Source organism: Erpetoichthys calabaricus, chromosome 5, assembly GCF_900747795.2.
Source record: "Erpetoichthys calabaricus chromosome 5, fErpCal1.3, whole genome shotgun sequence".
NCBI classification, from domain to species: Eukaryota; Metazoa; Chordata; class Cladistia; order Polypteriformes; family Polypteridae; genus Erpetoichthys; species Erpetoichthys calabaricus.
In genome coordinates, this window is record NC_041398.2 from 53,573,829 (window position 1) to 53,601,542 (window position 27,714).

Sequence of the window (27,714 nt, forward strand, 5' to 3'; positions counted from 1 at the left end):
ACAGTCCATATGAACCTATTTACAGTGTGTGGTCATACAGAGCTCACGCTCCAAATATACAGCGACCAGGGCAGAATTACAGCCTTATGAGAGTGTGAAGCACTGCACCACTGGGCCATGCTTACTACAGTTTATTCTGAAAAATATTAAATATACAATGCAGGATATTTTTTTTCAAAGTTTGTTGTTAAGTCTTGTCTCCAGGCTGGTGGTAAGGCTGTCCTCCTGGCATTGCAAGCAATCTTTGCTTCCATGTGGGAGATTGCCATCATCCCAACTGACTGGAAAATGGGACTTGTCGTCCCTATCTGGAAAGGGAAGGGTGAACGCCTGGATTGTAACAACTACAGGGGGATAACACTGCTCTCGGTGCCAGATAAGGTCCTTGCTATGGTCACCCTCTATAGGATCCGTGATCACTTGCTCACCTACCAGCGACCGAAACAGTCTGGTTTTACGCCTAAGAAGTCTACCATCGACCGCATCCTGGTACTGAGGGTTCTCATGGAGCGCAAACGTGAATATCGGCAGAGTTTCTTTGCAGCCTTTGTTGATTTTCGTAAAGCATTCGACTCAGTTGATCCAGCTGCCCTATGGGACATCCTGAGGGTTCGCAGGATCCCCTCGAGGTTGCTGGATATCTTGGCTGGCCTGTACACTGGTACTGTGAGTGCTGTGCATAGTGGAGGAAGAGGTGTGTTCCTGCTCCTACTCTGTTCAATGCTTGTATAGACTAAGTGTTAGGCAAGGTCTTGGGTTCCAGTGGCTGTGGGGCATCTGTTGGTGAAGAAAGATTCATGGATCTTGACTTTGCTGATGATGCTGTGATCTTTGCGGAGTCAATGGAGGCTCTGATCGGGGCACTCAAGGGACTGAGCGAGGGGTCGGAGTGTCTGGGCTTGCAAGTGTCCTGGATAAAAACCAAGATCCAGGCCTTTAATGACCTCTTGGGCACAGCCATCAGCAATGTGTCTGTTTGCAGAGAGAGTGTCGACCTTGTCGAGAGGTTTACTTACTTTGGCAGTGACATTCATGTCTCTGGTGATTCTTCCTATGAAGTCAGTAGACGGCTTGGGAGAGCATGGGGTGTCATGAGGTCACTGGAAAAGGGGTGTGTGGCGCTCCCGATATCTATGCAAAAGGATAAAGGTCCAAGTCTATAGAGTCCTGGTGCTTCCTGTCTTGCTATATGGTTGCGAGACATGGACACTATCCAGTGACCTGAGACGAAGACTGGGCTCCTTTGGTACTGTGTCTCTCCGGAAAATCCTTGGGTACCGTTGGTTTGACTTTGTGCCGAATGAGTGGTTGCTCATGGAGTCCCGAATGAGGCACATTACCTGCATTGTAAAGGAGCGTCAGTTACAGCATTACGGCCATGTGGCACGCTTCCCGGAGGGCAATCCAGCTCGTACGATCCTCATTGTTGGGAACCCGAGTGGCTGACCCAGGCCAAGGGGTCGCCCACATAACACCTGGCTACCGCAGATAGAGGGTCATTTCCGGAGGGTTGCCAACCAGGATCCCGAGTTGTTTTGTCGTGTAGTGGGTGCGGCAATGCACTGTATCAGTGAATGCTGCCCAACTTGACTTGACTTGACTTGACTTGTTGTTAAGTGACTGAAACAATATTATAAAGAGCCACCTGTACATCTTTATTTTGCCTTTTTATATCAGCATGTGTTCTGTTCCTAGCTGATGATGTCTATTCTGTAGCCTAATTTTTGTCTTTTCTGGACATATTTTTCTAGGATATTATCCATGCTATGGATGTAAATCCAAAAATTTCCTTCCCACCAGAAGTCGATTACAACCTCATCAATAACTTCATCCGAGAAGTTTGTCTCTTGGCCTTCTCAATGCAGTCTCTTGATCCTCCTCTAGACATTGCATTCTCAACTGATGGCGAGCTATTCAGTGAGCACAAGTAAGGGAACAGAGACATCAGATACTAAATATAAACCTGTTACTTTTAATGTACTGTAGTATCAGTGCTTATTATGTGTGCAACTCAACCTTTATAGAAGACGTAACACCTATAGTTACACAGGAAACATAACTACACTGTAAAAAATGTTTTGTTGGATCAACCTAAATAAATTACTTCACAAGGTAACAAGCAATTTTATTGATTTCTTTCAAATTTTAAAAAGTATTTGAGTAAACTTAATTCATTTGAGTTTGTTTTAACCATTTCAAAAACTTGAATAAAAGCAAAAAAATGTATTTAGCTCAAACCAAATTTCTTTAAAAACTCAAATTAACTGCGGTGGGCTGGCGCCCTGCCCGGGGTTTGTTTCCTGCCTTGCGCCCTGTGTTGGCTGGGATTGGCTCCAGCAGACCCCCGTCACCCTGTAGTTAGGATATAGCGGGTTGGATAATGGATGGATGAACTCAAATTAAAATTTTGTCCATTATTGTATTCACTGTAATGCCAACTTAAATTCTTATTTGGACTCAACTAAATATGTTCTTTATATGGTGTTGAATTCACTGTTTGTTAGGGTGAAATTGTTTTTAATAAAACAAACCACAACAATGTTTTGCTTTAAACAATGGAAGCAAATTTATTTTAAAATTAGTGCTACATTTTGTACAGTGCCTTCAAACATGAAACATGTTTTTAAACTGATCTAATGGTGGTGAATGTTACTGAACCAGCTATAGCAAAACTCTTTTAGATTTATTACTGAATATTTGCAACACAAAAATCAATTTTTGGTCATTCCTTGAACATGTTTTTTTTGTAAATATTCAGAACAAACATTTCACAAAAAATACATATATATATATATACATATTAAATACACAATATATTTTATAAGCTTTTCACAAAAAATGTTTATAAATTATACATAAAATATCTATTTGAAATAATTATATATACATATATTAAATACACCTTATATTTTGAACATCTGCGGTGGGTTGGCACCCTGCCCGGGATTGGTTCCTGCCTTGTGCCCTGTGTTGGCTGGGATTGGCTCCAGCAGACCCCCGTGACCCTGTGTTCGGATTCAGCGGGTTGGAAAATGGATGGATGGATGGATATTTTGAACATTACATAACATTATATAGTATACATAAAATGTATATATATATATATATATATATATACAGTATAGTCACAAACTCGAGACAGAGTCATATAAAGGTTTGGGGCAGCCACCCATATAATTTGGTTTCCTGGCTGCAAAGTTGCTTTTCAAAAAAATGCAGCACTGATGTGCACAAAACCAAGTCCAAACAGAACTGAGGGAATAGGGAAAAGGTGGAGGCTTTTAAAGGGGGAGACAGGAAGTGAAGTCAAAGGGGTTGGGCTCATGTAGGTCTTCTGCCATTGGTGCGAGCCCGGACGTGACATCACAGGGGGCGGAGCCGTCAAGGTCTCCAAAGCGATTTTTTGCTTTAGACTAAATAGAAGAAGTTACATTAAGCGACAGCAAGGTTTTTCAATTTGAAGTAAGGCAAAAAATTACGTTAGGTGAACAAACATATTAATATAGTTCATTACAACTACTAAAATTACCTTAAATCAAAAAGAGCCCTTTTTCTCTTTTTAGAGTGTAGTCATTTATACTGCATGAAAGAAATGTTTAATTCTCTGCAAGAGATCGTATTCTGTAGCCTGGTTGGAAAGAGTTAGTCAGTTTTAAAATATGACAGACTACTTTTATGCAATGTGTTTGTCACGTTATGTTTTTTGTATACAAGGTAAAACATACCCCAGCAGAAAGTTACGAGGGGGGACCCAAAAATAACCGGAAATAAATAAATAACCTAACAACAAGAAAATTCCGGTTATTTTTGGGTCCCCCCTCGTATGCCACCCAGTACAGATTACACCATCCATCCACCAATCCAATGACATTCTTTAAACCAGTATATGATTTAGGGTTGCATGAAGCTAACCTGGCAACATCAGACAGGAACTATTAGTCTTGTACACACTCATTTATTTATTTGGTTGACAATTTTATCAAATGAGACTTACATCATTTATGATACAGTTGGTTACATTTCTTTTGGTTGTCCAGTTGGAGCACAGGCAGGTCAAGTGACTTGCTCATAGTCACACAGGGTCAGTAGCAGGATTTGAACCCAAACCCTCACTGTCTGAAGTCCAAAGCCTTAACCGGTATGCCTCAGTGCCTGCCTGCCAACCGCTCACCCCAACCAACCTAACATGCATGTCTTTGTAATATGGAGGAAAACTGAAATGTCTGGAGAAAAAGTGGTCCGAAAGCGACTTGACTTGGTTTGATAACAGCCATCTCCTAGAGCAGCAAGGCAGCAGTTGTCTGTATTAGACGATTATTTTATCTCTTCTGGATTATTGTGTCAATAGAGAAAAGTGTATTTTAATGTTCCAAACAGTCCTTTTGCAAAACGTGGATACGATTTTTTGTTAACGCTTTAGGTACTGCAAAACGTCATGTTACTTTTTTAAGTTTGTGTAACAAGACCTTAGTAAAGGCTTCTTTTGGTGTAAATAATACTTACAAAGTGTCAGTTAAGTGGATATTCATCTGTGCAATATGGCCTACTAAATTGACTTCACTTTAAAACAGTCAGAGGTAGCTTAAGTGAGGTATACATCTCTCAGAATTGAAAACTTCAATATAAGACTTATGAATCCTTCATATTAATAAGTAATTTGACCAACATATCAAATGCCACATTACCCAGAGGTTAATAGCCACTTTACTGATGCTTTGTAAGTGTTATGAACACCAAAGGAAGCCTTTGTTAAGGTCTTGTTAGGTAAAAGTAAATGAGCAATAGATGCATTTTTGCAGTCTAAACTAAACTAAAGTGTTACCAAATTGTTTAATGCCTTTAAAGAAAGAAACTAACATAGTAATAGATTACTTTCCATTTTCCAGTCCAGATCTTTATAGGCATATAGCCCAGTGCTTGATTAAGCAAATATAACAACACAGGGCTAATGATCAATTGTGTCATGTGTAAGTTGAATTAAAGTGGTTAATTAAATTGAAACACAGGGAATAAAACTGAGACAACCAAACTAAGAAGGTGAAGTTGTGTTAGATATAGTGGTTTAACCTGCAACTCTTACACCATGACAAAAATGAACATAGTGACACAATGTAATCATCCTGCATCATCACGGTCTCACCTAAGCAGAAATGTCACAGCTGACAAGTGTATCAAGACATGCTGTCCAAGGTCTTCCTCAGAAACAGAGCATGCGGTGTCGTTGGCCACAGACATTGAGTGTAGCAAACAAGAAATACATCAAGCCCTACTTCCCTTCAAAATCAAAATATGCCTACCACCCCTATCAGCTCAGAACTGGCAGAAACCTCTGGGACCCTGATGCCTCCATCTACAGTCCGGAGAAGTCTTATCAGAGAGTGATCTTTATGAAAGTGTTACGATAAAAAAAAAAAAAATAGTTCAAGGTGGAAATAAATTCAATCAATTATTCCACACATGAAAGCAAAAGGACTGGGGTGCAGAAAAATGGCAGCAGGTGCTCTGAATGGATGAATCAAAATTTGAAGGTTTTGTCTCTAAGAGAAGGCAGCTTGTCCACTGAGAGGCTGGAGAGCAGTACATGGAGGAGTTTGTGCAAGCAATAGTGAAGCACGATTGTGGTTCTCTGCAGTTTTGAAGATGCATTTCTTCAAACAGAATTTATGTGATCAAAAATGAGGCAGAGAAGTACAGTCAGATACTTATCCATCAGCAATACCAACAGGGAGAAGTCTGATCGGTCCTAATTACATTCTGCAGCATGTCAATAACCCCAAACACAAGGTCAAAATCATAAAAAGCTGCAGCAAAAAAGAGGAACAGGGAATACTGAACAGGTAATATGGACCCCACAGACCCTCATCTCAGCATCATCAGGGCAATGTGGGATTACCTGCAGAGAAAGAAGTAACTAAGACAGCCAAAGTCTGCAGTGGAATTGTGGAAAGCTCTCCAAGAGCCTTTGAGCATCCTCTCATTCAACAACCTTCAGAAACTGCATTGAAGTGTAGCTTAGACAACTGATGCTTTTTTAAGGCAAAAGGTGGTCACATATATATTGGTTTCATTTATTTTTCTGTATACTGCAGTTTCCAGGAAATTTATTGATTAATAATTGATTAATGGCATTATTTTGGTAGCATTCCCACTTTACACCATTTTTTCACAACTGCCTAAAACTTTTACACAGTCCTGTACATACATACTGTATATATATATTGTTTATATATATCCATTCATCCATTTTCCAACCCGCTGAATCCGAACACAGGGTCACGGGGGTCTGCTGGAGCCAATCCACCGCAGGACACACACAAACACACCCAGCACACACTAGGGCCAATTTAGAATCGCCAATCCACCTAACCTGCATGTCTTTGGACTGTAGGAGGAAACCCACACAGACACGGGGAGAACATGCAAACTCCACGCAGGGAGGACCCGGGAAGCGAACCCAGGTCCCCAGATCTCCCAACTGCGAGGCAGCAGCGCTACCCATCTGTATATACAGAAATGGGCAAAACAATGGTGAATTTTGCCTAGTTCAAATTTAAGCCAAATACAAAATAAACTAAATATATTTATTTGCATCAGCATGTTTTAATGCTAATTATAACTTCCAGTTGGCAAATTACAATGTATGGTAGAGTAATAAATCCGACACCTATGTTTTCAAAGAGTGAATCTTTAACGCATGGTATTTGAAAATGGTTTTGCATTGCAGATACTGTCGTAGTCTTGATTCTGAATATACTGCTCCTCTTGTTGCATATCACGTTTGGCCTGCCCTCATGGAAGGAGATGTGATCATAGTAAAGGGGGAAGCTGTAACAAAGAGGAGGACTGTGGTAAGTTAGTGCATTTTAAATAATTATTAGCATATTAATAATATGCTAATATATAATAATAGCTTATTATATGAGGTGATTTGTTAACAATTGTGTTTTGGAGCTTGAAAATTGTAATGTTATCAGTTTTATTTGTATTATTATTATTTTTGTTTGCCATTTTTTCTATAATTCTGTTTTGTGGTAATATAGTTTATCAACTGCCTGGTTGCCATTGTGTTGTCTATGATGGCACTCATATAAAAGATGGTGGCACGTGCTGCTCTGTACCCAAACTTTTGGATACGAACACGTCTCTGCTTGACAAATTTTCAACCTAGTGTACTGTAGTTTTGGAAAAGGACAAAATATTGCTCTTTTTGATTATTAATTTTGTCCTTTGTTTTGATTTTTATTTGCTGTCTTTTTTGCCTTTCTGGTTTTGACCCATACCTGCCATTTTTGTAACTGTTCTTTTGTTTTGCCTTCAAAACTTTTCACCTCGTGTTCCTTTTGTTTTTTATGGTTTGGACCTTTTTTCCATTCAAGGTCACAATGCAAACATAGTTTTTCAATGAAACGATAACAAAGATTGTGTAAAAGAAATATTCAGATATCCTTTTTCATCTGAGTGAAAGATGCTGGGAAACTAGACTTTGTATTTGTACAAGGCACCTTATTATTTATTTAAATTGTAATGTGACCATTGAAGACTCTTCACTTGTTAGACGTCATACTGTACCATTAAACTAATAGAAACATCAACCATCCACCCATTTTCTGCACCCACTCATTCCATTTCACGGGCAAGGGAAACCCCAACCAGTCCTAGTAGAAGTGGACACAATCCAGGAACAAACACAACATAAGCTGCCAGACATTTACAATACTCAATCACCCATATACCACAATCCTTTACCAGCGCCAACTAGCCTGATACACACTTTTTGGATATGAGAGGAAACTATAGTACACAAAACATTCCATATGTTATGCAATTAAAAGTGACTGGAATGAGATTCAAACCCAGGTCGCAAAACTACCATGTGGGTAGATTTTTGAAAAATATTGAATAAAATATGGTCTCTCAATTGGTTTGGGATGAGTGAGTGTGGATATGTGCATGAGTGTACTGTAAAGTGGACTAGCATTCAGTCCAGAGCTGGAGATTGTCTAACTCCCAACTATTCTAGGATAGATTCCAATTTCTCACAACCTTGTAACATATTAAACCGGTGCAGAAAATGTATAAATAGGTGTTTGAGTAAATGGTTTTACAACTATTTACACATTTTTACAAATAGGTAAAGGAATACAGGAAATGAAATACAGGAACATTAATTGACTTCTTTTGGTTCATAATGGTGAATCAGTAGTGGAACTGAACCAGCAACTTTGTTCTTTACAGCTCAGTATTTTATCCAATAAATCAAACTGCCTGCCTACTTCAGACTAGAAAAATCATATATTATTCTATCCAGTTTCTGAATTCAATTAATTTAATTTAAGTCTCATTAGTGTAGCTAAAACCTATCTAGTTAGCAAATGATGAGAGGCAGGACCCAGTTCTGGACTAAACATGGGTCTATAATGAGATTCACACTATCCATACAGAGCGAGATTAGAGTCACAAATTATCTTAACATACTTATATTTGGGGTGTAATTTAAAAAAACAAACCGCTAAAATAAAACCCTATTTGTACATCTTATACATTTTGGACTCCTTCTTGTATGTTTGTCTCTCTTTAATTTCTCCATCTAAAACTCTCTGGCTTTTAGTTCTGAAACAACTAAACTTCCTTCTCTTTCCATCCACATATTCTCCTCTTTTAACGATCACAACAGAAATTATGAAGCCACCATACTTTTCTGCCTCCTGCCTTCCAGTAGCATTGCACTTCTGTTGCTGTACAGTTTACACAGAACATTTTAAAACACAGATATGATGTAGCCTGGTTGCATAGTCTTTCTCATTTAATGCTTTATGCAGAGTTATAATTTTAAAAAAATACTGTAAATGTATTGTTTAAACTGTTTTAATAACTGAATGTTTCTGTTGCGTCTTATAGTGAAGTCTTACCATATTTCCTTACCATATCTTTAATCATGTATCATTACAATGATTTATATGTATCTTCTTTGAAATTGGTGAAAAATATTTATGTTATTTCACATATTTTTCAGGTGTCTCCAAGAAGGAATCGCAACAGAAGACGCAGTGATGGGTCAGTTCGTTCACGGACAAGCAGTCCGAACCATGGACCTTTACAGGAATGTTAACGTAACAGTCAGTCTTTTTTTTACAAAGTATACTAAACTGTAAGTACCATCCATAAGAAATGTATAATTCATCTCTGAAAGGCCTAAGAGAGCTGCACTAACTGATTTTATTTATTTTAATTAAACTTATTTTAGCATTTATTTTTTATTCTGACTAACACTGTATGTTCGTGGAAGGTTTTAAGTGTAAGTTTAGTATTTTTCAAGTCAAAGTTATTTCTTCACAAACATGGTATATATGCATTTGACACGCAAAGTTGTGTTCTAAAATTAAGCATTTTCTATAGATTTAAAAAAAATATTTTGCCTTTACTGGCACTTTACAATGGAGGCTAATAGACATCACTGGACAATAAAAGCCTACAAGCTTATCAATGAAGCGATTTACGTTTCGATATAAGAAAACATGCCTTCCATGTTTCCAACATAAAGGACCCATAAGAATTCTTTTTATTGCATATTCCTGGTACTATTATTCTCATAGTAAGGATATGTTTTCCATTTGCTTGTGTGAGTTCTCACATAAATACAAAAGTAAATCAAAACAAAACCAACCATGTGGCATGAACTGTTTACTGTGATTTGGTCTTTCAAAAGGAAATCATGCCCCCTTGTGAAAGATTATGGTGGCAGAAAACAAAGGCCGAGATGGCTTGCACAGCTGATCTTCTTATGAAATGGCTGGATCTCATAATATATTTTTTTGTTCAAAAATGACATGCATAAACTATTTTACGATGTGAGCGTAATTGCAAGACGTGGATAATACTCAACTGTCTTGGACGTATTCGGTAAGTTTTTAAGCTTTTCTTTTCCAGTGATGCCCCATGCCCCAATAGCATCCAGTGTCAAGTGCGGGCAAGATATTTTTTTAATTTACAGAATAAGTTTAACCTTAGAACACAATTTCAAGTGGTAAATGTATATATATCATGTCTGTGGAAAAAACAACTTTTACTTAAAAAATACTGAACTTATCCTTTAAATTAAAAAATAACATTTGGTTAAGTGCCATTTTATTTAGTTTTTGCACAGAACTTCGTGAGTCACAGTTCATCACCTGGAAAATTGTCACCAGACAGGATTTAATATTTGTTTTCAAGAAATAAATCAGTAGAAAAGCATAACTGATTGAATGTTTCTTATTTTGTCATTAGATTTAAACAGTGTAAAAAGTGATATGTAACTTGTTTATGACTTCTTTGATGATTATTAAATACAGTTTTTTGTAATCTATGAGGAGTTGATTTTAAAAATAGTTGAATTTAAAACCACAAAAGTAGAGAATATTAATAAACTCATGAAAGCTGTTTCCATGCTTCTATAAATATACAGTAAATGGTTTACAGAGTAATAACGGGTCATCATAACCTTATGCTGCACAGAACAAAGAATAATTAATATAAAATGAAAAATTCAGATCTGAGTGTCAGTAGGCTTTGCACCATAGGAACCAAGTTACCTGAACTATTCTATAATATTTCAGTAATTATTTACCACTCTGATGCTGATCTTTCTGAATATAAAATAGGTCATTACGTAATTAACAAGAACAATTCATAATTAATTGCAGAGTTATGGTATTTGAGTGGTCCTCTAGAGTGCCTCTTTCTCTTGCACGATTTGACTCAAAAACTAATCAGAACATCATCATCTCATAATAGACTTAAGTTTCGAGTTTGTTGTTTTTCCGTCCAGCCGTTTTAGCTCTAGACTATCCTCAAGAAACTGTGACACACAGACACAAACACAAACACACACACACACACAGACAAACACCCATCATCAAGATATCGATGTTTTCAGTATCATGGGACCCTAAAACGTCGCGATCAGTCGAAAACTGGAGATCTAAATTTTTGACGAATCTAAAGCTTTCGCTCTTCACTTACAGATGATAGGTTATGGTGGGGGAGCATGCAAAGCAAAAAAATATATTATATTGAAATATTATGTACTCTTTGATTGATTTTTCTTGCAATTAAGATTGCATGCAAGTAGTCTGAGATATCATTATTTTTATTATTATTAACCTGCAGAGATGACTAGTAGATATATAAGATTTACTTGCTATTATTCTGCCTTATACCAAACATCTAAGACAAGTTTACATTTTTGTGCAATAGCAGACAGGAGTTTTAGTGATACCTTTAAGTCCTGAGAGTTTATAGAAATTAATAATTACTATTTTGACTTTTGTCTACAACTTAATGTGCTTAAACAGTCACCTTGCTACCTTCACCTTGAGTAAACAGCTCCTGAATAGCTGACCTCTTCATTGTAAGCCATGAATTTTTCTCACTGAGTTTGAATAACCAAAATTAAAAATCCTGTTGTTTGCATGTTTTTTTCTTTTGTTTACTGAGGCATGCGTTTAATAGTAACATGAAACATTTAATGCAGCATTGTATATTGTATAACTCTATATTTTACTTCAAAATTTTCTAAGCTGCTGTTCCTCATATTAATACGATGATTAGCCTAGAGCAAACTTCCTTTTCCCAGTAACACTTTCCAATTCTGTGCTAGGGACTGTTCCCTGTGGACTAGTCCACCTTCCCCCAATCATTTCAGCTTGTTCTTCTTGATCTGCAAGAGCAGCAGCTCTATGCTGAGGCTCTCCTAAATTGTTGAATTCCTGACTGTCTTGGATGGTAATCAAGACAACTGTGGAGAAACTTAATTTCCAGTACTTGCATTTAAAATGTTATATTTTCCTGGCTGCAATGGTAAAGTACTTGGTCTTTCTTGCAATATGCATTGTATATGTTACACATCTGTGTTGCTGTTTAGTCCATCTTTCAAAATGATTTTGAATTTTTATATTGGGCTGACACATTTATGTCAGGAAACTTAGAACATCGGAGATAGAATTGGTTACATTTCTTTTGTTTATCCTGTTGGAACACAGGCAGGTGATTTGACTGTTTTATGGTCACACAGTGTTAGTAGCAGGATTTGAAGGGTTTGAAGTCCACAGCCTTAACCACTACACCACGCTTCCTGCTATATGAGCCATTAGTTTTAGTACCACAGACAATAAAGTAATTCAGCACAAATGTTTCTTGTTCTGCATTTCTGTAACAGTGAATGTAATCGCTACAGGGTAGTAGACAACCCAGATGAGATACAGCATGTTGGCCAAGTGTCCAAGGTAACAGAACCTTGAATGGGCATGCACTACAAACCCCCAAGTCACTACCTGACAGTAGCTGCATTCTGCTACAGGTATCCAGTCTACTGCAAAGGCTCCTGGGAATTGTACTTTAAGGTTTGGCCCAGATGTCCTTCCTGTCAAAGTGGAATGACACCAAATTACTCCATGGTGTAGGCTTATAAGAGCCTCCACTTCCTCAGTCAGACAATGAGAAGAGCTTTCCTGTTGAAAAGGAAGAAGAGGCCTGTATATTATAGAAGGAGAGATTTGGGAGGTAGAAAGGAGTGTACTTCGTCCGAGGTTTGGGTAGTTGAGGAGGTTTGGGTAGCTGGCTCAACTGTGCTTAGAAAGGTCTAGAGGGGCATAATGTTTGTTGCTTTGTTTACTTTTTGTTATTTAAAGTCCTTCCATTTCACCCTACACTGTTTATGTTACGAACTAAAGAGTTCCTTAGCACATAGAGTCCAGAAGATTAAATGCCCACGAGAGGGGGAAAACCATCAAACCCTGGGTGAATGCAAAAAGGGTGCCTTCTATCTATCTATCTATCTATCTATCTATCTATCTATCTATCTATCTATCTATCTATCTATCTATCTATCTATCTATCTATCTATCTATCTATCTATCTATCTATCTATCTATCTATCTATCTATCTATCTATCTATCTATCTCCTGTTCTCTTTCTAATGGCTTATCAAACCACTGCATGTAAAAGAACACTAAAAACCTAACCAATGACACATAGAAATTAGGTAAAAATGATCCATCTATGCCAAAGAACCTGACCGGTTGACTTTGGCAATTTTGTATATGGTTTCTTTGTTTGCAACCCATTCCATATTTCATTCCAGTTACACCCTGGGTTACTCACTTACCTACAGCACCTTAAGTCGTATTCCTTTGATGGAGACTGCAGTTAAGGAAACTTTTTAGTTCCTGAAGTCCACCACTATCTCTTTGGTATTAGCAATGTTGAGCTGCAGACTGTTCATTCTGAACCACTCAATAAAGAAATTGACCAGGCCTTTATAATCCTCCTCCTCCTCTAACTGTCCACTACTTACATAACCCAAGACTGAAAAGTCATCTGAAAATTTCTGCTAGCTTGCTTCAGAGTTATGTTTAAAGTTAATGTTTAAAGGATAAACAGGAAGAGAGGTCAGATAGTACTTTGGTGATGCCCTTGTGTTGATGAGCTCCCATTCTCAAAACAAGCTCTGTAACCTCATAAACCATGGACTGCCTGTCAAGGGGTCAGGAACCCAAGTCACTATCGGGGCTTATCTGACAAACATATTAGAGTTAACAACACTAGAGAAGTCAAAAAGAACAATCCTCACATACAGACAGCAGTAGGCAAAGCAAAGCAGATAGTTAATACTGCTGCCCACAATTAAATATGCCTGATAAGAAAACTGCAAGGCGTCCACTACTGTTATCACTTAGAGTTGGATGTGATTTAATGCATGACTTTCCATGACTTTAATAATGTTAAACTTGCCTAAATCATCATGTACAACCACCGTCTACCTGAAAACAGGTGGCTCAAGTCCCAATAAACATATTGCATGTTTTGAAATACAACAATAAATATGCAAGAATGGATCCAAGTGAAAACTGGAAATAGAGGACAAAACTTATGTAAGATTGGAAAAATCTAAAGATTTTCATTATAACCACTGGTAAGAAAAATGTTGACAGATCTATGTGGCTGTTCAACCAAAGGGTTACATTACATCATTAGAACATTGTTAGGACCATTCAGCCTAAAAACGCTTGCTTGTACTATCCACTTAATTCCCCCAAAATAACAGAGTTATCCAGAGTTGTAAACTTGCAGTTTGATTTTGTTTGAATTGTAGACCTTTGGAAGATGTAATTTTCAATGCTTATCACTTTTATTTTGAAAAATGTTAATGAAATATTTTTATATGCTACAGCAAGTGTAATATGTTGTATGCACCAAAACTAGCTACAGTACATCTGATTGTAAAGGTGTTTTTCATGGTGCTTACATTGTGGTCCTGTCCACTCATGTGTTTGACTCACTGTGCCAGTAAACATCATACATTGAAATAATTCTGATTAGGTATCGGTATATTGAACTGGGAACTGCCAAAGACACTGCAGCAAAGATTTCATTAGGGTCAGAAAAAGGACAAATAAATTTTACTGAAGCCATCTTGTGGGACCAAATTTTGAAGCAGCATGACCAACATTGTGGGTTTTAACTGTTCAATTGAAAGGAATTCTATTGTTGCTCTTCACAAATAGTCTTGTACATCGTTAAATGTATTTGCTAAACACAGCAGAAGTCACACACAGATTCTGTAGGCATTCCACTTCACTCCTACATCCATAACTTTGCATTGATTGGACTTTCTCATGTGAATGTGTGAGTGAAGTGCCCTGCCTGCTGTGGACTCGTGTTCCTGTCAAGGATGGGACCTGTTGCTGGTGGAATAGGCCCTCACAATCTTAAACTGGAATAAGCTGATTAAGAGAATGGATGGAAAATGTATGAAGAAGCAGACAGATGATAAACTACTTACTAGATTGTGGTCTCATTTTAGTCAACTGGGAGAACCAGCCTATTAAAATAACATGGGAAAGGAATATACTGTGTTGCTTAAAGATAAATAAAGGGAAATTTACCTATAAATGACATATCAAAATTTGTCAGTTTATTACTGTTTACACTTAGCATTCTAATTAATCTTTGAACATGATCGGCTAATTTTACGTTTCTAACTGGGTACTTCTTACTATACTGTCTCACATTTTCATCCTCCCATATTTGGTTTTGAAGGGGACTTTAAATAAGAATACTGAAACATTTGTGACTGCCTGGTGTATTGACTTGTTCTGTGAGTTTTGCATTAACACTCAGAAAAGCAGTATTATTTAAACAAAAATAAAATGGATACCTGCTTATCGTGATATTTAGCTTTGGAAATGCTGCCCTTGGATTCCCTGATGATTTCCATCCTGAATTTTGTAACTTGTTGGCCGAGGTCTCCAGTACTCTGACTGCGTCAGGCTTGTCTTGACTTTTTCACTAGTTTGTTTGTGGTTCTACAATTAGCTGATTGACAGATATCATTTATGTTAATTAGTTACTACTAAAGTTATTGACGTATGTGAACAAATCTGTACCCATATATGTGATAGTTCTGCCTTTAGCGAGTGGTATAATGTCAATTGTCAATATCAATGTCAATTTATTTATATAGCACATTTAAAACAACACAGGAATGCTGTGGCCAAAGTGCTTTACAGTAAAAGAAGAAAAAAACATACAACATAACTAGAAATAAAATAAATGAGCATAAATAAAATAAATAATAAATAGAAGTCAGATTACATAATCAAAATGAGGAAATCATCAGTATTACTGAAGGTCACGGAAAGCAAGTGAATAGAAATGAGTCTTTAATCTTGTTTTGAACAGTTTAATTGTAGACGACTCCTTTATGTGATGAGGTAAAGAGTTCCACAGGTGAGGAGCAGCAGCTGCAAAAGCCCTGTCCCCCTTAGTTTTACACTTGGTACGAGGGACAACAAGAGACAACTTACCTGAAGATCTATGCACTCTAGATGGCTGGTGTAAAGCACACAATTTAGATAAATATAGATAAATAGGCAGGAGCAAGCCCATGTAAAGATTAAAAAACTAGCAACAATATTTTAAAATTAATTTGAAAACTGAAAGGCAGCCAGTGTAAAGAAGCTAATATTGGAGAAGCAAAATCAGACTTTTTTGCCCCAACCAGAAAGCAAGCGGCAGCATTCTGGACCAAAAATCTATTCTTGCCTTCAGAGTTGTTGCGACACTCTGCGCCTGCACTTTGTGAGGAGTGCTCTGCAAGAACAAAGTAGTATGTACTATTGTATTGCATTTCTGAGGTGGCCAATGATAGATTGGCCATCTGCTTGTGTTCTATTTTGTGCATTATATTTACCCAATTTTTTGACACCCATTGCACAACCAACATACTAGGAAGGCAGTCTCTCTCTGAATTGCCTTTCCCAAGATTTCTTCCACTTTTTTCCTGCAAGTTATTTTGTGTCGAATGAGCGGAGTCCCAAATGAGGCACATTACCTGCATTGTGAGGGAGTGTCACTTATGGCACAGTTACGGCATTACAGCCGTTTGCCGCAATTCCCCAAGGGTGATTCAACTCACAGGATCCTCAGTGGCTGGACCAGGCCAAGTGGACGCCCAAGTAACACCTGGCTGCAGCACATAGGTGGTCATTTCTGGAGGGTGGGAATGGGCCGTGCGTCTTCCTGGGGGGGTTACCAAACAGGATCCCGAGTTGTTTTGTCATGTGGTGGGTGTGGCAACACATTGTATCAGTGCATGCTCCCCAACCTGACCTGAACTGACTTGTCTTCTTAGATGGTCAAGGCTGGGAAGCTGGGAAAAAACAGGAAATGTTAAAACCCATTGAGGCATTCCTTGTGTTATTTAGTGCTTTACAAGAAATAAATTGCTGTTTTCATGCTGTGGAGAGAGCATTTTTGCGCCAGATTTGAGTAAGTGTAGTTATGTAAGTGATCTCGGGTGAACAGGCATCTTGTCCAGGGTTGGTTTCTGCATCATGTTTTACTTTCCCAGGACAACCACAGGCTCCCTGCAACAATAAAGTGGATAAATGGATCAGAAAATGAATTCCTGAATGAATGGATGGATTGACTGATTTTATCTTTTTAAATATTTGCCAGCTAAATAAGGTTTACTTCTTACCATTGAATTCATTTGTAAGATCAATGATGTCTAAGGTCTTCTCTTAGACACTGGAAATATGCAAATGGAGCAAATAAATATACAGTAACACGACAAATATACTGTGTTTAGGGATGGTGCTTACTGTGAATGGCACTCGCTTCAAAACCAGAAGATGGGTGGATTAGATCACAAAGAAAAAACAAATAATAGACGAGACAGTTGGCAATCAATGCTATTCTTAATTTTATTTAGTAGGCCATGGCCATATTATACATATAATCAGACATATTGGGTGCATTTTATTATTATTATTATTTTTGTATCATTACATATTCTTACAGATGTGAAGCACCATCCAGATCAACAATCAGCACAAAAGAAAGTACCATCTTATACTTGTGTTCCACTGAAATTATACCACAGAAGTTGCCTTTTTGTTTTTTGTGCAACTTCATTATTATGAATTCTACATCATGAGCATTATAACCGTGAAATCAAAAGCAAAGCTCCCAATGGGCAGGTGGGCAGGATAACAGAAACATTAGCATTTCTTTTTGTTGCATACAGTACAGTCATTTGGATAATTTTATATCATATGTGGACTCACTCTTTAATTAAATGGTTTTGACTTTTTTAATATTGAATTTATTGTATTTGAAATTGTTTTGCTAATTCTAGTCCAAATCATTGGTTTTTACATCACAATGCAGTTATTTAGCAAGGCATTTAAACAGAACAAAATGTCAAGAGATATGATTGTGCCACTGGTACTCCTAATTTTTTTTTTGTAAATTTCCTTTATGTTTTAACTACTTCTATACTAATGGAGACAACAGGACAGGCAAATGAAGAACAATGTCCTGTTGACACAATGAACATTCAGAAGAAAGCATATAGCTGTTTGACAATTTATCATAGATAACCCATGGCTCTTTTAATATATTTAAACTATATGATGTTGCAAATAGCTCTGCTAGTTAGGACAATATCAGCCTCATTAAATAAATATTTTTTCCAAATAATTACATTCATCTCAAATCCTGCTCCAATTTTTCCTTTTAATTTTTGCAGCAGATTATCATGAGGTTCAAGTGCCAAATGAAAGCAAACGAATATTGTGCCCCATGTTAAATGAAATTCCTATCCCTTAATGGAGGTATTGAAAATCTCTCTTGTCCCAGTTTCCTCTTAGCCTTCAAAGTTTGTGTGGAGAAGAAGGGGGACTTTGTAATGGACCTCTTGTTGAGTAGTTTAACAAGGGCACAACTGACTTTTGTGTTGGTTACTGCTTAAGTGAGAGCTGGCAATGAAGAAAAACTCAGCCTGATCTCTTCGCCTTCCAGAAGTTTCCTGCAAAGAAAACAAACAAAATCATATTTTATTTTTTTCCATCAGAAGTTGATGCAGATATTCTAAATAAGTGGTAGTTTTCCGCTTCAGGTATGTGTATACTTGCTTATGGCGTGCCTCCTGCCTCTTTATTATAGAATAGTTATTAAAATATTTGATTAACGTATTACATTTATCCTCCTCTCTGAACGGGCAGAAGCTTTCATCAAAATGCTTTAGATAAACCTGTTAGAATTATAGTGGTGTAATTGCATGATGCAAAATTTTTAAAAAAAAAGGCAGACTATTCAATTTATTTCTGGTGCCACTGGACCACCAACAGTCCGAGGCATGAAATCAATGAAGTCAAAGTTGTGAAAATGTTTGGGGGCTGTCAAGCCTTCATACTGGTTGGGTATATGCAAAGTTTAGATGGAGCAGAATTAGAGGGCAGTGTGGATTTTTCACTTGGTTATTGAGCAGTGCAACATACATGGACAGATAAATGAGATAAAGAGGAGTACAGTAGTATCATTATGTGGTTTAAGATGAAAGTGAAAAAAATAAAACATTAGTGGCATGACTGCTCTTTAGTGTATAGTGCATACAATGTATTATTCAGTTCTAGCTGATTTATAGTATGATTAATAGATTCTGCCATGCATATTGTACTCTATGTATTTTTCTGGTTTTGCCTATTGGCTGATGTTTTTGTTATTTACCTCTAACACACATGACCAAATCAATCATCCATCTTGGAATCATCAAGTTTACCTTGACTTTGACACTAAAGAATTTTAATACAATGCTCTTTGTGTAAGATGCTACATAAAAACAAAGGGAATTTATGTAAAAGGGCAAATAGCTCTGGGCAGAAACCAAAATCAGTTTTAGGCCATTTTTGGTTGGATTTTAAAGGCAGCTCAAATAGAGTCTATAAATGTAAAATGTGATTACAAGGAACTCCTAAGGATAACTTGCATGAATCCATCAAGTGAGTTATACAATGTTGTCACTATGCCAAAAAATAAAGAAGTTAACAAAATATAGGAATTCAAGATTCCTACAGTAGATGATTTACTTCCATTATTGCAGTTACACTCAAGCTTGTCAACAGTGTGACTTGCTCAAATTTAAATTGTTCTAGTGAGTGATCACACTTGGGAAACGTACCTATATGCAGCTATTTCGATGTCCAGTGCCATCTTCACATTCAGTAAGTCCTGATACTCTCGCAGGTAACGGGCCATCTCCTGTTTCGCATCATTGATATCTTTCTCTAACTCATTAATTCTTTCCTAATAGGAAGAAACAAATAAGAGGGTCATTTAGAAATATAATTTTATAAGGACTGTTAATATGAGTCACATCACTGGGTACAAGTGCTTCTTAGAGCATTTACACATTCAGTTAATGCATGTATCATGTTTTTCAAATACATTACTAGGAAAATCTTATGGGATATAGTATGTGTACAAATATTATGGAACCAGATACTTTATTCTTTGATAAGGAGATGGTAGGTAAGAAATGGCAGAGTGCAAAAGAAGACTTGCTGTGTGCTTTCTATAGTCAACATTGATGTGTTGTTATAGACAGACAGACAGACAGACAGACAGACAGACAGACAGACAGACAGACAGACAGACAGACAGACAGACAGACAGATAGATAGATAGATAGATAGATAGATAGATAGATAGATAGATAGATAGATAGATAGATAGATAGATAGATAGATAGATAGATGAAGTATGTAATAGCACCCCAAAACAAGAGGGCTTATTTCCACTAACTTTGTTACCTGTTTCTACCTCCACAGCTCCGTGAAGACACCCAGTGAGGGCAACTGACTCTGCTTTTTCCACGCCAAGTCCTATAAAGCCTGTCGCCCTGGAACGAGGTATCTCATTTTGAGTCAAGCCTGATAAAGGACAGAACTCCTAGTAGAGAGTGGATCCGCTCAGCCGAGCAGCAGTATTCAGTTAAATTGAAGACTACAGCCTCTGTTTACTTTTTGCAGTGTCATCGTGCATTTATTTTTGTTTCTTTTTGTCAAAAGAATTAAATGGGATGACCCAGTTGGTGTCAAAATAATTAGACGGGATGATTGGGTTTGGGTTTGTGATATTTTAAACTTTTTAATTTATGGACAGAAAGGGGGTGGAAAGTCTTTGCTTTGACCCATACAATGAAGGAGATCCAACCAGAGAGAACTAGTAGAATCAGTTCCTCCATGCCTTCAACACTATCGCTTCCGGCCTCAGATGATCGAAGAAGAGCCAAACAGGAAGTAGATGTCATTAATCAGACTACCACTCTGAGGAGCACATTGTGGTTCAAGAGTGTTGTTTTTATCCCAGTTTGTTTTTTTATAAACAGTGGGTATTCAGTTCTGGGGCACCAACACTCTGAGGTCTGAACTTTTGTCTTATCTTCCCTATTTTATATACAATGTGTTCATTATACATTTTGTTTTCTTGGGACACAAATAATTTCACTGTTGTTTTGTTGTTTAACAGAACATATACTGTACTTATACTTATTTGTATATACTGTACATTGTTCTATTTATTGATTGCGTTCTTTTTGATATTTCCTAGCTCAAGGTCACAAGATCACATTCTACAACTGACTTACTAAGTGACCCTGCCAACTCACTTAACCTCTCTGTATGCCAATTATAAAAGTATTTTTTTCAATAGTGAAAATGATTGTATAAAATAAAAATACTTCAATGTAAAGAATACAAATGTAGAATTATTGTTTATGCGCATCAATTATTTAAAAGCAAATGAATGTACTGTACATAAATAAAAATAATCACCATAATTTAATAAAGTATTCTTGGTTATCAAAAGAGACATTAATGTTATACATTAGATATAGATATTTAAATGATATAATAAATAAACTAACCACTTCTAGGGTTATTAGACATAAAAATTTACAAATATCTGTCTGGCACCAGTTTCAGCATTATCAAGTATAAGCCGACAAACAATGCAATTGTTGTGATATATATAGATATATATATATACATATATACACAACAGTTTCTTGACATATTTAGTTATACGTTTAAAGAATAAAACACTAATTCAGATTAATGTATCCTTTTATATGGTGCAGTATTTATACAGTATTATTTTGTATTGTGCTCAGTTTAGTATACTATAATTTCAATATTGTGTGCATGTTCATAATAAAAACTACTCTTCAAATATTTGCCATATTCTGCATCTCTCTTTATGTACTATATATGTGTAGGTGCATGTGTATAGATAAATAGAGAGAGAGTAAAAATAAATGGTGTATGCTTCGAAAATTTGTAGTCATCTGATCAATAGTTTTATTTTTTTTAGGTTAATATACTTTACCATTACGTAATGCAGATCACATTTGAAATTTAAGGATATAAATAAATTATTCATGATATTAAATTACATGGAAAAAGTGATTTTTAAAAATATATTTTCAGTTTTTCAAGTTTCTAAGCATATAAGACTTTGCAAACTTAAAATTAAATTAAAATTCAAAATGACATTAAATTAACCTAAATTAAATTTCTAATTAGTAATGGAGGCATGGAAATAATTTTTTATGCAAATAAATCTGTGCTACCTATACAATATCAGCTATTTACAGAGTGTTTACTATGAAAGGCACTATATGAAATAAACCCTCTCTTTGACTGTTATGTTCTTTACTATTATACACACTTGTACTGTATATAAATATGATTATAGCAGTATAAGAAAAACAACAGAATCTAAAAAGATAGTTAATGTGTATATATAAATAATACAATTCCAGGGTTCATATATACCTTGTCCATCCATCCATCTTCCTAACCCACTTATCTCTGTGATCCTGTCCTATATATTGTACAATATATATGATATAGCTATGTAAATAAATGCTGCCATAAGCTTGTAAATGAGTGAGCATGACTGTAAGCCTTGCTTTATTATATTTAGAAAAAATCATAAAGAATAGCTTTTATAATGTCACTACATAAATATATGTTTGGGGTTTTATATGTACAAATTTTGTGTTATTTAAAGAAAAGAGCAAACAATCCTTTCTTTTCTGTAGCACATTTCAATAGTAAGCACCACCTCTGAACAATTTACAAGAAGAGATAATTACACATGAAGTAAAGGCAGGTTAGGTAAGTAAGTTGAGGTCAAACAGGGAGTCAGAGAAAGTAAAGATCCTTGTTACTGTTCTGCTATATCATTGAATAAAGTACTGAAGAATCTAGAACTAATACTGTTGTATTATTTCTTAGAATAAACAGTAAAGGTATTGTATTATTATTATCTACCTATACAATTTTAGTATTCAGCATAAACAATATGAGATGTACTTCTGAAGTTCTAAATAATAATCCACACCTTGCGTTACTACATACCTGATATTTTGCTACTTCTCTGGACTGTTTATCCTCTAGACTCTCCAGCTGCTTGTTCAGGGAGTCTATAACATTTCTGAGGGCTTCAATTTCTGAAGACCGGGACTGCAATAGCCGTCTGTACTCCGATGTTTCCTCTCTAATGGACCGGACGGCTTCATTGTTCTTACTGGCAATTTCAGCTACTGTAGCAAACTTGGTCCGGTACCAGTCTTCAGCTGCTTGCATGTTTTTGTTGGCCAGTTTCTCATACTGGCAGCGGATTTCCTTTAGAGCCAGGGAGAGGTCAGGCTTGGCCACTTCCATGTCAACAGTAATATTGGCAGCTTGAATTTGTGCTGACAACTCATTGCTTTCCTCATTGTAGACCTTCTTGAGGAATGCGATCTCTTCCACCAGAGAGTTGATGCTACCGTCAATGTCACTGTTGGCTAGCACAGCTTTGTCTGCTTCTTCCCGGATCTTCTGCAAGGTTTCTTCAGCATCCATTCGGAGGTGGACCTCTTCCTCATACTTGTCTTTCATTTGAGCAAAAACGTCTCGCAAGTGATCCCTCTCAGCTTCCATTCGCATTTTTTCATTTGTCTCAGAATCAAGCAGAGCTCTGAGGTTTCGGATCTCCTGTTCATAGATGAGGTGAAGCCTGGATGGATCATTCTGTCGCTGACGAAGGGCTTCCAGTTCAACAAGGAGCACTTTGTTTTGCTGTTCCAAGTGATGAACTTTCTCAATGTAGGTGGCAAAGCGGTCATTGAGATCCACAAGTTGCTCCTTTTCTTTAGCCCTAAGGTTAAGCAGCTCTGAGTTGAGTGTGCTCACCTGGGATAAATCTACTTTCTCAGCATAATCCGGGAGGGAAGACAGGGAAGTGGTCCTAATTGTCCTCTTAACAGAGGGTACAGATCGATGGACTGAGTACACTGATGTCGGTTTGGATGTCCGGATGGCCCTGTAGTCCTCCCAGGGCCTGCGGGTGCCATATGGATCATAGCTCATTCTTTTTGCTTTTTTTTTTCCCTTTTTTTTAAAAAGCAGTCCCCCTTTTTCTGCACACCCCACCGCTCCAGTCACTGTCTTACACTGCACCAGCTCAAAAATGCTGCAGAGCTCTCTGTTTTATAGGGCAGCTTGCCTCCTCCCAGGGGATCTGCAGCATAAAGGAATCAATAGCTCAGAAAACCAATAAGAAAATGCTGCAGTAACAGTGAGAGATTTATCTGCTGGTTCACAGCTCTCTATCCTGAGAGCAGTGCAGGAGGGCAGCTGCATTTTTTTTTTTAACCAGCATACTTTTTTTTTTTTTTCTGACGGTTGATTAAAAGCTGGCCATTGTACATTATCAGGCTGTCATTCTGCAAGCACATGACTACGCTACAGCAAAATATGTTGCTGAGCTTTACTTTCAGAAACGGTGAGGTATTAGTGAGACTATCAGCATTTATTTTATATTTTGCCATAAATACTACATGTTTTACATAACAGAATAATTAACATTAGAAATGAAAAAGAAAATGTACATTGAATATCTATACAAAATTCAAAAATTAAGTGTGCACAGTATAACTGAAAGAAAAAAAAGTAACACATCACCTGTTTATTAGCATTGCAGCTATCTTTCATTTACATTTACACATAAAGATCACCAAGTATTCCTGTAGTACTTTCATTTTATGTAATCCTATCAGCAGTGACAGATTGACACATTTACAGTTTGGCAGCCCAATACCATTCATCCTCTGTCAAACCCAGTAAAGCCAGTTCAGGATTCTGGAAGCTGAGGCTTCTCTGGGGAATATCAGGCACCACAACTGGCCACCAATCCATTGCAGGGCCCATTCACACACACATGCAAGTACTCAGTACCAGAATTGAATTAGCATAACACAGACATTTTTGAGATATGGAATGTGGGAGATCCCCAGAATAACCAATGAAACTCCACACAGGCAATGTCCATGAAACTTCACCTGTGCATCACCTATAAACACAAAAAAGAGAAAGAAGCAGTGGCGGACCGTCAGGGCCTGCAAAGCCTTCTCTGCTGGCATAAAAAAATATCTGAATCATAAACTGATGTTAATTATATTTTGTCCATGAATACTTATTAAATAATTCCAAATAGTCTGTCCGCTTCCTTTCATAGCTTTTCCAATGGTTGTGCTGCTTCCAGACATGTATTTTCGTATTAAAGCATTTAACCAATCACATTTCAGCCATCATTTGTTGCCAGGCAGGGTCAAAGTCAAAGAGGTCTGCCCGGAGGCCTTCACAATCCGTTCTGCAGGCCCTCTAACACGAAATAAATGTCGATTAAACTGTTGCTTCAACCAATCAGATTTTGAGTTGCTTTCACTAGGGCCCTCTAGCAGGCGTACAGCAACGTCACCGTATTCAGACCCATTGATTGGATAGAGAAGAGAGATGCTCTAAAGGAACTGTTTCATCACATTCTGGAGCATCATGACGAGTATGATGAGGGCACAGTGCGCTGTGCTGATGGATTTAAAGCACGTCTGGATGATTTTGTGTTTTGTTTTTTGCTTCACACATTCAATGGCATTTTTGAGTATTCAGACGTGCTCTTTTCAATACTACAGGACAAAAAACTGGATGTGCAGTTTTGTCTGGCTAGGGTAAAGGAATTCTGTGACACCGTTGAGTGAGATAGAAGGCGATATGAGGAACTCTACGAGGCCACTGAATGCACCGCAGGCGCTCTGAGCGCACGAAGAGGTCAAGTGCAAGATCCTCGCACGCACTACCGCCAACTTCATGGCAGGATTCTGGACAATATTATTTGCCAGACACAGACCAGATTTCAAGACCATGAAAAACTGATGTTTGTCACGCTCCTCGACCCCCAGAAGTTTCGGGATGCAGCCTTCTCCAGTTTAACACAGAGCCACGGAGCTCTTTTTGATCTGTCTCGGCTAAAAACAGAACTGACTGTAATGTATGCTATGGATGATTTTGCAGGAAAATCTCCCACTGATCTCCTTGACTTCTTTAATCAGAAAAATCTAAATGAGAGCATGGGGCAGCTGTACACATTGGTATGTTTTGCGTGACCATTCCCATGTCCACTGCTTCTGTCGAGCGGACATTTTCAGCCCTAAAGCGAATTAAAACTTATGCCAGAAATACGACAGGGCAGGTTCGACTTTCAGCATTAGCTTCGATGGCGATAGAAAGGGACTTCGTGATGGAACTGAAGCGCACGAATAATCTGTACGACAGAGTAATTGAACTGTTTTTGAGGAAAGAGAGGAGGATGGATTTTGTTTACAAATAATCCGAATTTTTGGTGAGTAAACTGTTGCGATTTTCCTAAATAATATTGCAAGTTTATGAGTTATTATTGATGTTTGATGTTTTTGATTGATGTTTTTTATGTGTGTCACGGCTGTAGCTGCAGTAGAAAGGAACTTGTTCACCCCTGATTTGTTTATTCAATAAAGGCATTTATTGTGGCTACAGGAGCTATCTATCTGCGATGCAACGGCTCTTTATACTGTATTTCTGCATATTAAGATGGTTTTTATAACCATAAATTAGTTTTTGAGGGGCGGGTTGATTCAGACGGAGCACTACTGAAGGCCTAGGTGTGAAATGCACGGTCCGCCACTGGAAATAAGAGATAGGAACACAATTCACAAATTAGTAAAAAGTAAGATTCTATGTTGTATATGTTCTGTGGGGCTGGCAGTAGCACCCACAACCTCACAGAAGCAGTAACATGGGTGAATATTCCAAAACTGAACATTATATTTCTGAAACTAATTGTAGACCCGGCTCTTTTTGAGACTCTGTAAACTCACCTATTCCCCCTTTATCCATTATTTTGCATAATCATTGACAATTTTTTGAATGTGACCCTAATAACAGAGATCCTCCTTCAATCTAATCAAAGGCAACCCTCTCCCCTTCACCCATTTGTGTCTCCTCTCCACTCCACTAAGTGTACTACTTGATATTCTTGATGGATAATATATCATCTTTCCAGCTTAAGCTCAGTGAAACACATTTGAATCTTCAGGTCTAGTGTGCTTCTTCTTTTTCTTCTTCTTTCAGCTGCTCCCATTTAGGGGTTGTCATGGCAGATCGCCCATGTCCATCAATCCCTATCTTTTACATCATTTCCTGCCACACCGACAGCCTTCTTGTCCTTCCTCACCATATCAATAAACCTTCTCTTTGGCCTTACTCTTTTCTTCTTGCCTGGCAGTTCCATCCACAACATTGTTTTCCAGATATACCCCTCATCTCTCCTCTGCATGTGCTCAAACCATCTTGTCTCAAACACAGTGATTAATATGTAGAGAGGTTCCCAGTGCATCACCATCCACCCATACTAATCCCCCTGTCATGTTAGTCATACTCAGTGGGGCAGACACATTTTGTTTTCTGTTCTGATGAACTGATATTTCATCTTTTTCTTTAGGTTAGGTTTCTTTAGGTTACTGTTCTGTTGTTTTTTAATAAAAGCACCAGAATCAATCATGGACCAACCTGCCCAAGGTACAAATCTGTAGTGAGACACATACACATATTCTCACACAAAACTCATATGTGGTGTCACAAAAATGAGACATAATCACATAAAGGTTTGGGGCAGCCACCCGTATAATTTGGTATCCTGGCTGCAAAGTTGCTTTTCTCAAAATATACGGCACTGATGTGCGTACAACCGAGTCCAAAACAAGACTGAGGGAATAGGGAAAAGGGACAGGCTTTTAAAGGGGAAGACAGGAAGTGAGGTCATAAGGATCAGGCCCATGTTCTTCAACCATTGGTTCGAGCCCGGACATGACATCACAGGGGCCGGAGCCGGTAAGGTCTCCTTTCATTGGCTCGGTCCCGGAAGTGACATCAAGAGAGCCAGGTGGAATCTCCCATGGATGGTCTACAGGAAAGGGAGAAAAAGAGTCAGTGCACTCTGCCACATCCCGGCATGCCTCAGAACTG

The 27,714-nt window shown here is 37.5% G+C and overlaps 2 protein-coding genes and 1 long non-coding RNA gene across 3 annotated transcripts in view; 2 read left to right on the forward strand and 1 right to left on the reverse strand.

Annotated features, from left to right (window-relative positions):
- Positions 1–1,931, forward strand: part of LOC114652746 (mitochondria-eating protein-like) — a 46,920-nt gene extending 44,989 nt beyond the window's left edge. Inside the window, exon 9 of the mRNA XM_028803063.2 lies at positions 1,752–1,931. Coding sequence (XP_028658896.2) covers positions 1,752–1,931 — 180 coding nt within the window. The remainder of the gene's footprint in view (positions 1–1,751) is intronic.
- A 4,799-nt stretch (positions 1,932–6,730) lies between these two features.
- On the forward strand, positions 6,731–20,357 carry LOC127527895 (uncharacterized). The gene is made up of 3 exons (XR_007935069.1): positions 6,731–6,848; positions 9,014–9,148; positions 20,155–20,357. It is a non-coding gene; the product is annotated as an uncharacterized LOC127527895 (long non-coding RNA).
- On the reverse strand, positions 18,081–23,845 carry si:dkey-33c12.3 (uncharacterized protein LOC335380 homolog). Its single transcript, XM_028801535.2, has 3 exons — positions 22,750–23,845; positions 19,506–19,630; positions 18,081–18,353 (listed from the first exon to the last, which is right to left on the reverse strand). Exons 1-3 carry the CDS (start codon positions 23,743–23,745, stop codon positions 18,293–18,295), a joined length of 1,182 nt encoding a protein of 393 aa, XP_028657368.1. The 5' UTR covers positions 23,746–23,845; the 3' UTR covers positions 18,081–18,292.
- Between the last annotated feature and the right edge of the window lie 3,869 nt (positions 23,846–27,714).

Bases quoted from the DNA above. Each gene is read 5' to 3' on its own strand.
- si:dkey-33c12.3 (XM_028801535.2), bottom strand. From the start codon at position 23,745: ATGAGCTATGATCCATATGGCACCCGCAGGCCCTGGGAGGACTACAGG. The intron at 19,631-22,749 runs GTATGTAGTAAC...TCTTCCTATTAG, and splicing joins GAGAAGTAGCAAAATATCAG to GAAAGAATTAATGAGTTAGA. The intron at 18,354-19,505 runs GTACGTTTCCCA...TTTTCTTTGCAG, and splicing joins ATCGAAATAGCTGCATATAG to GAAACTTCTGGAAGGCGAAG.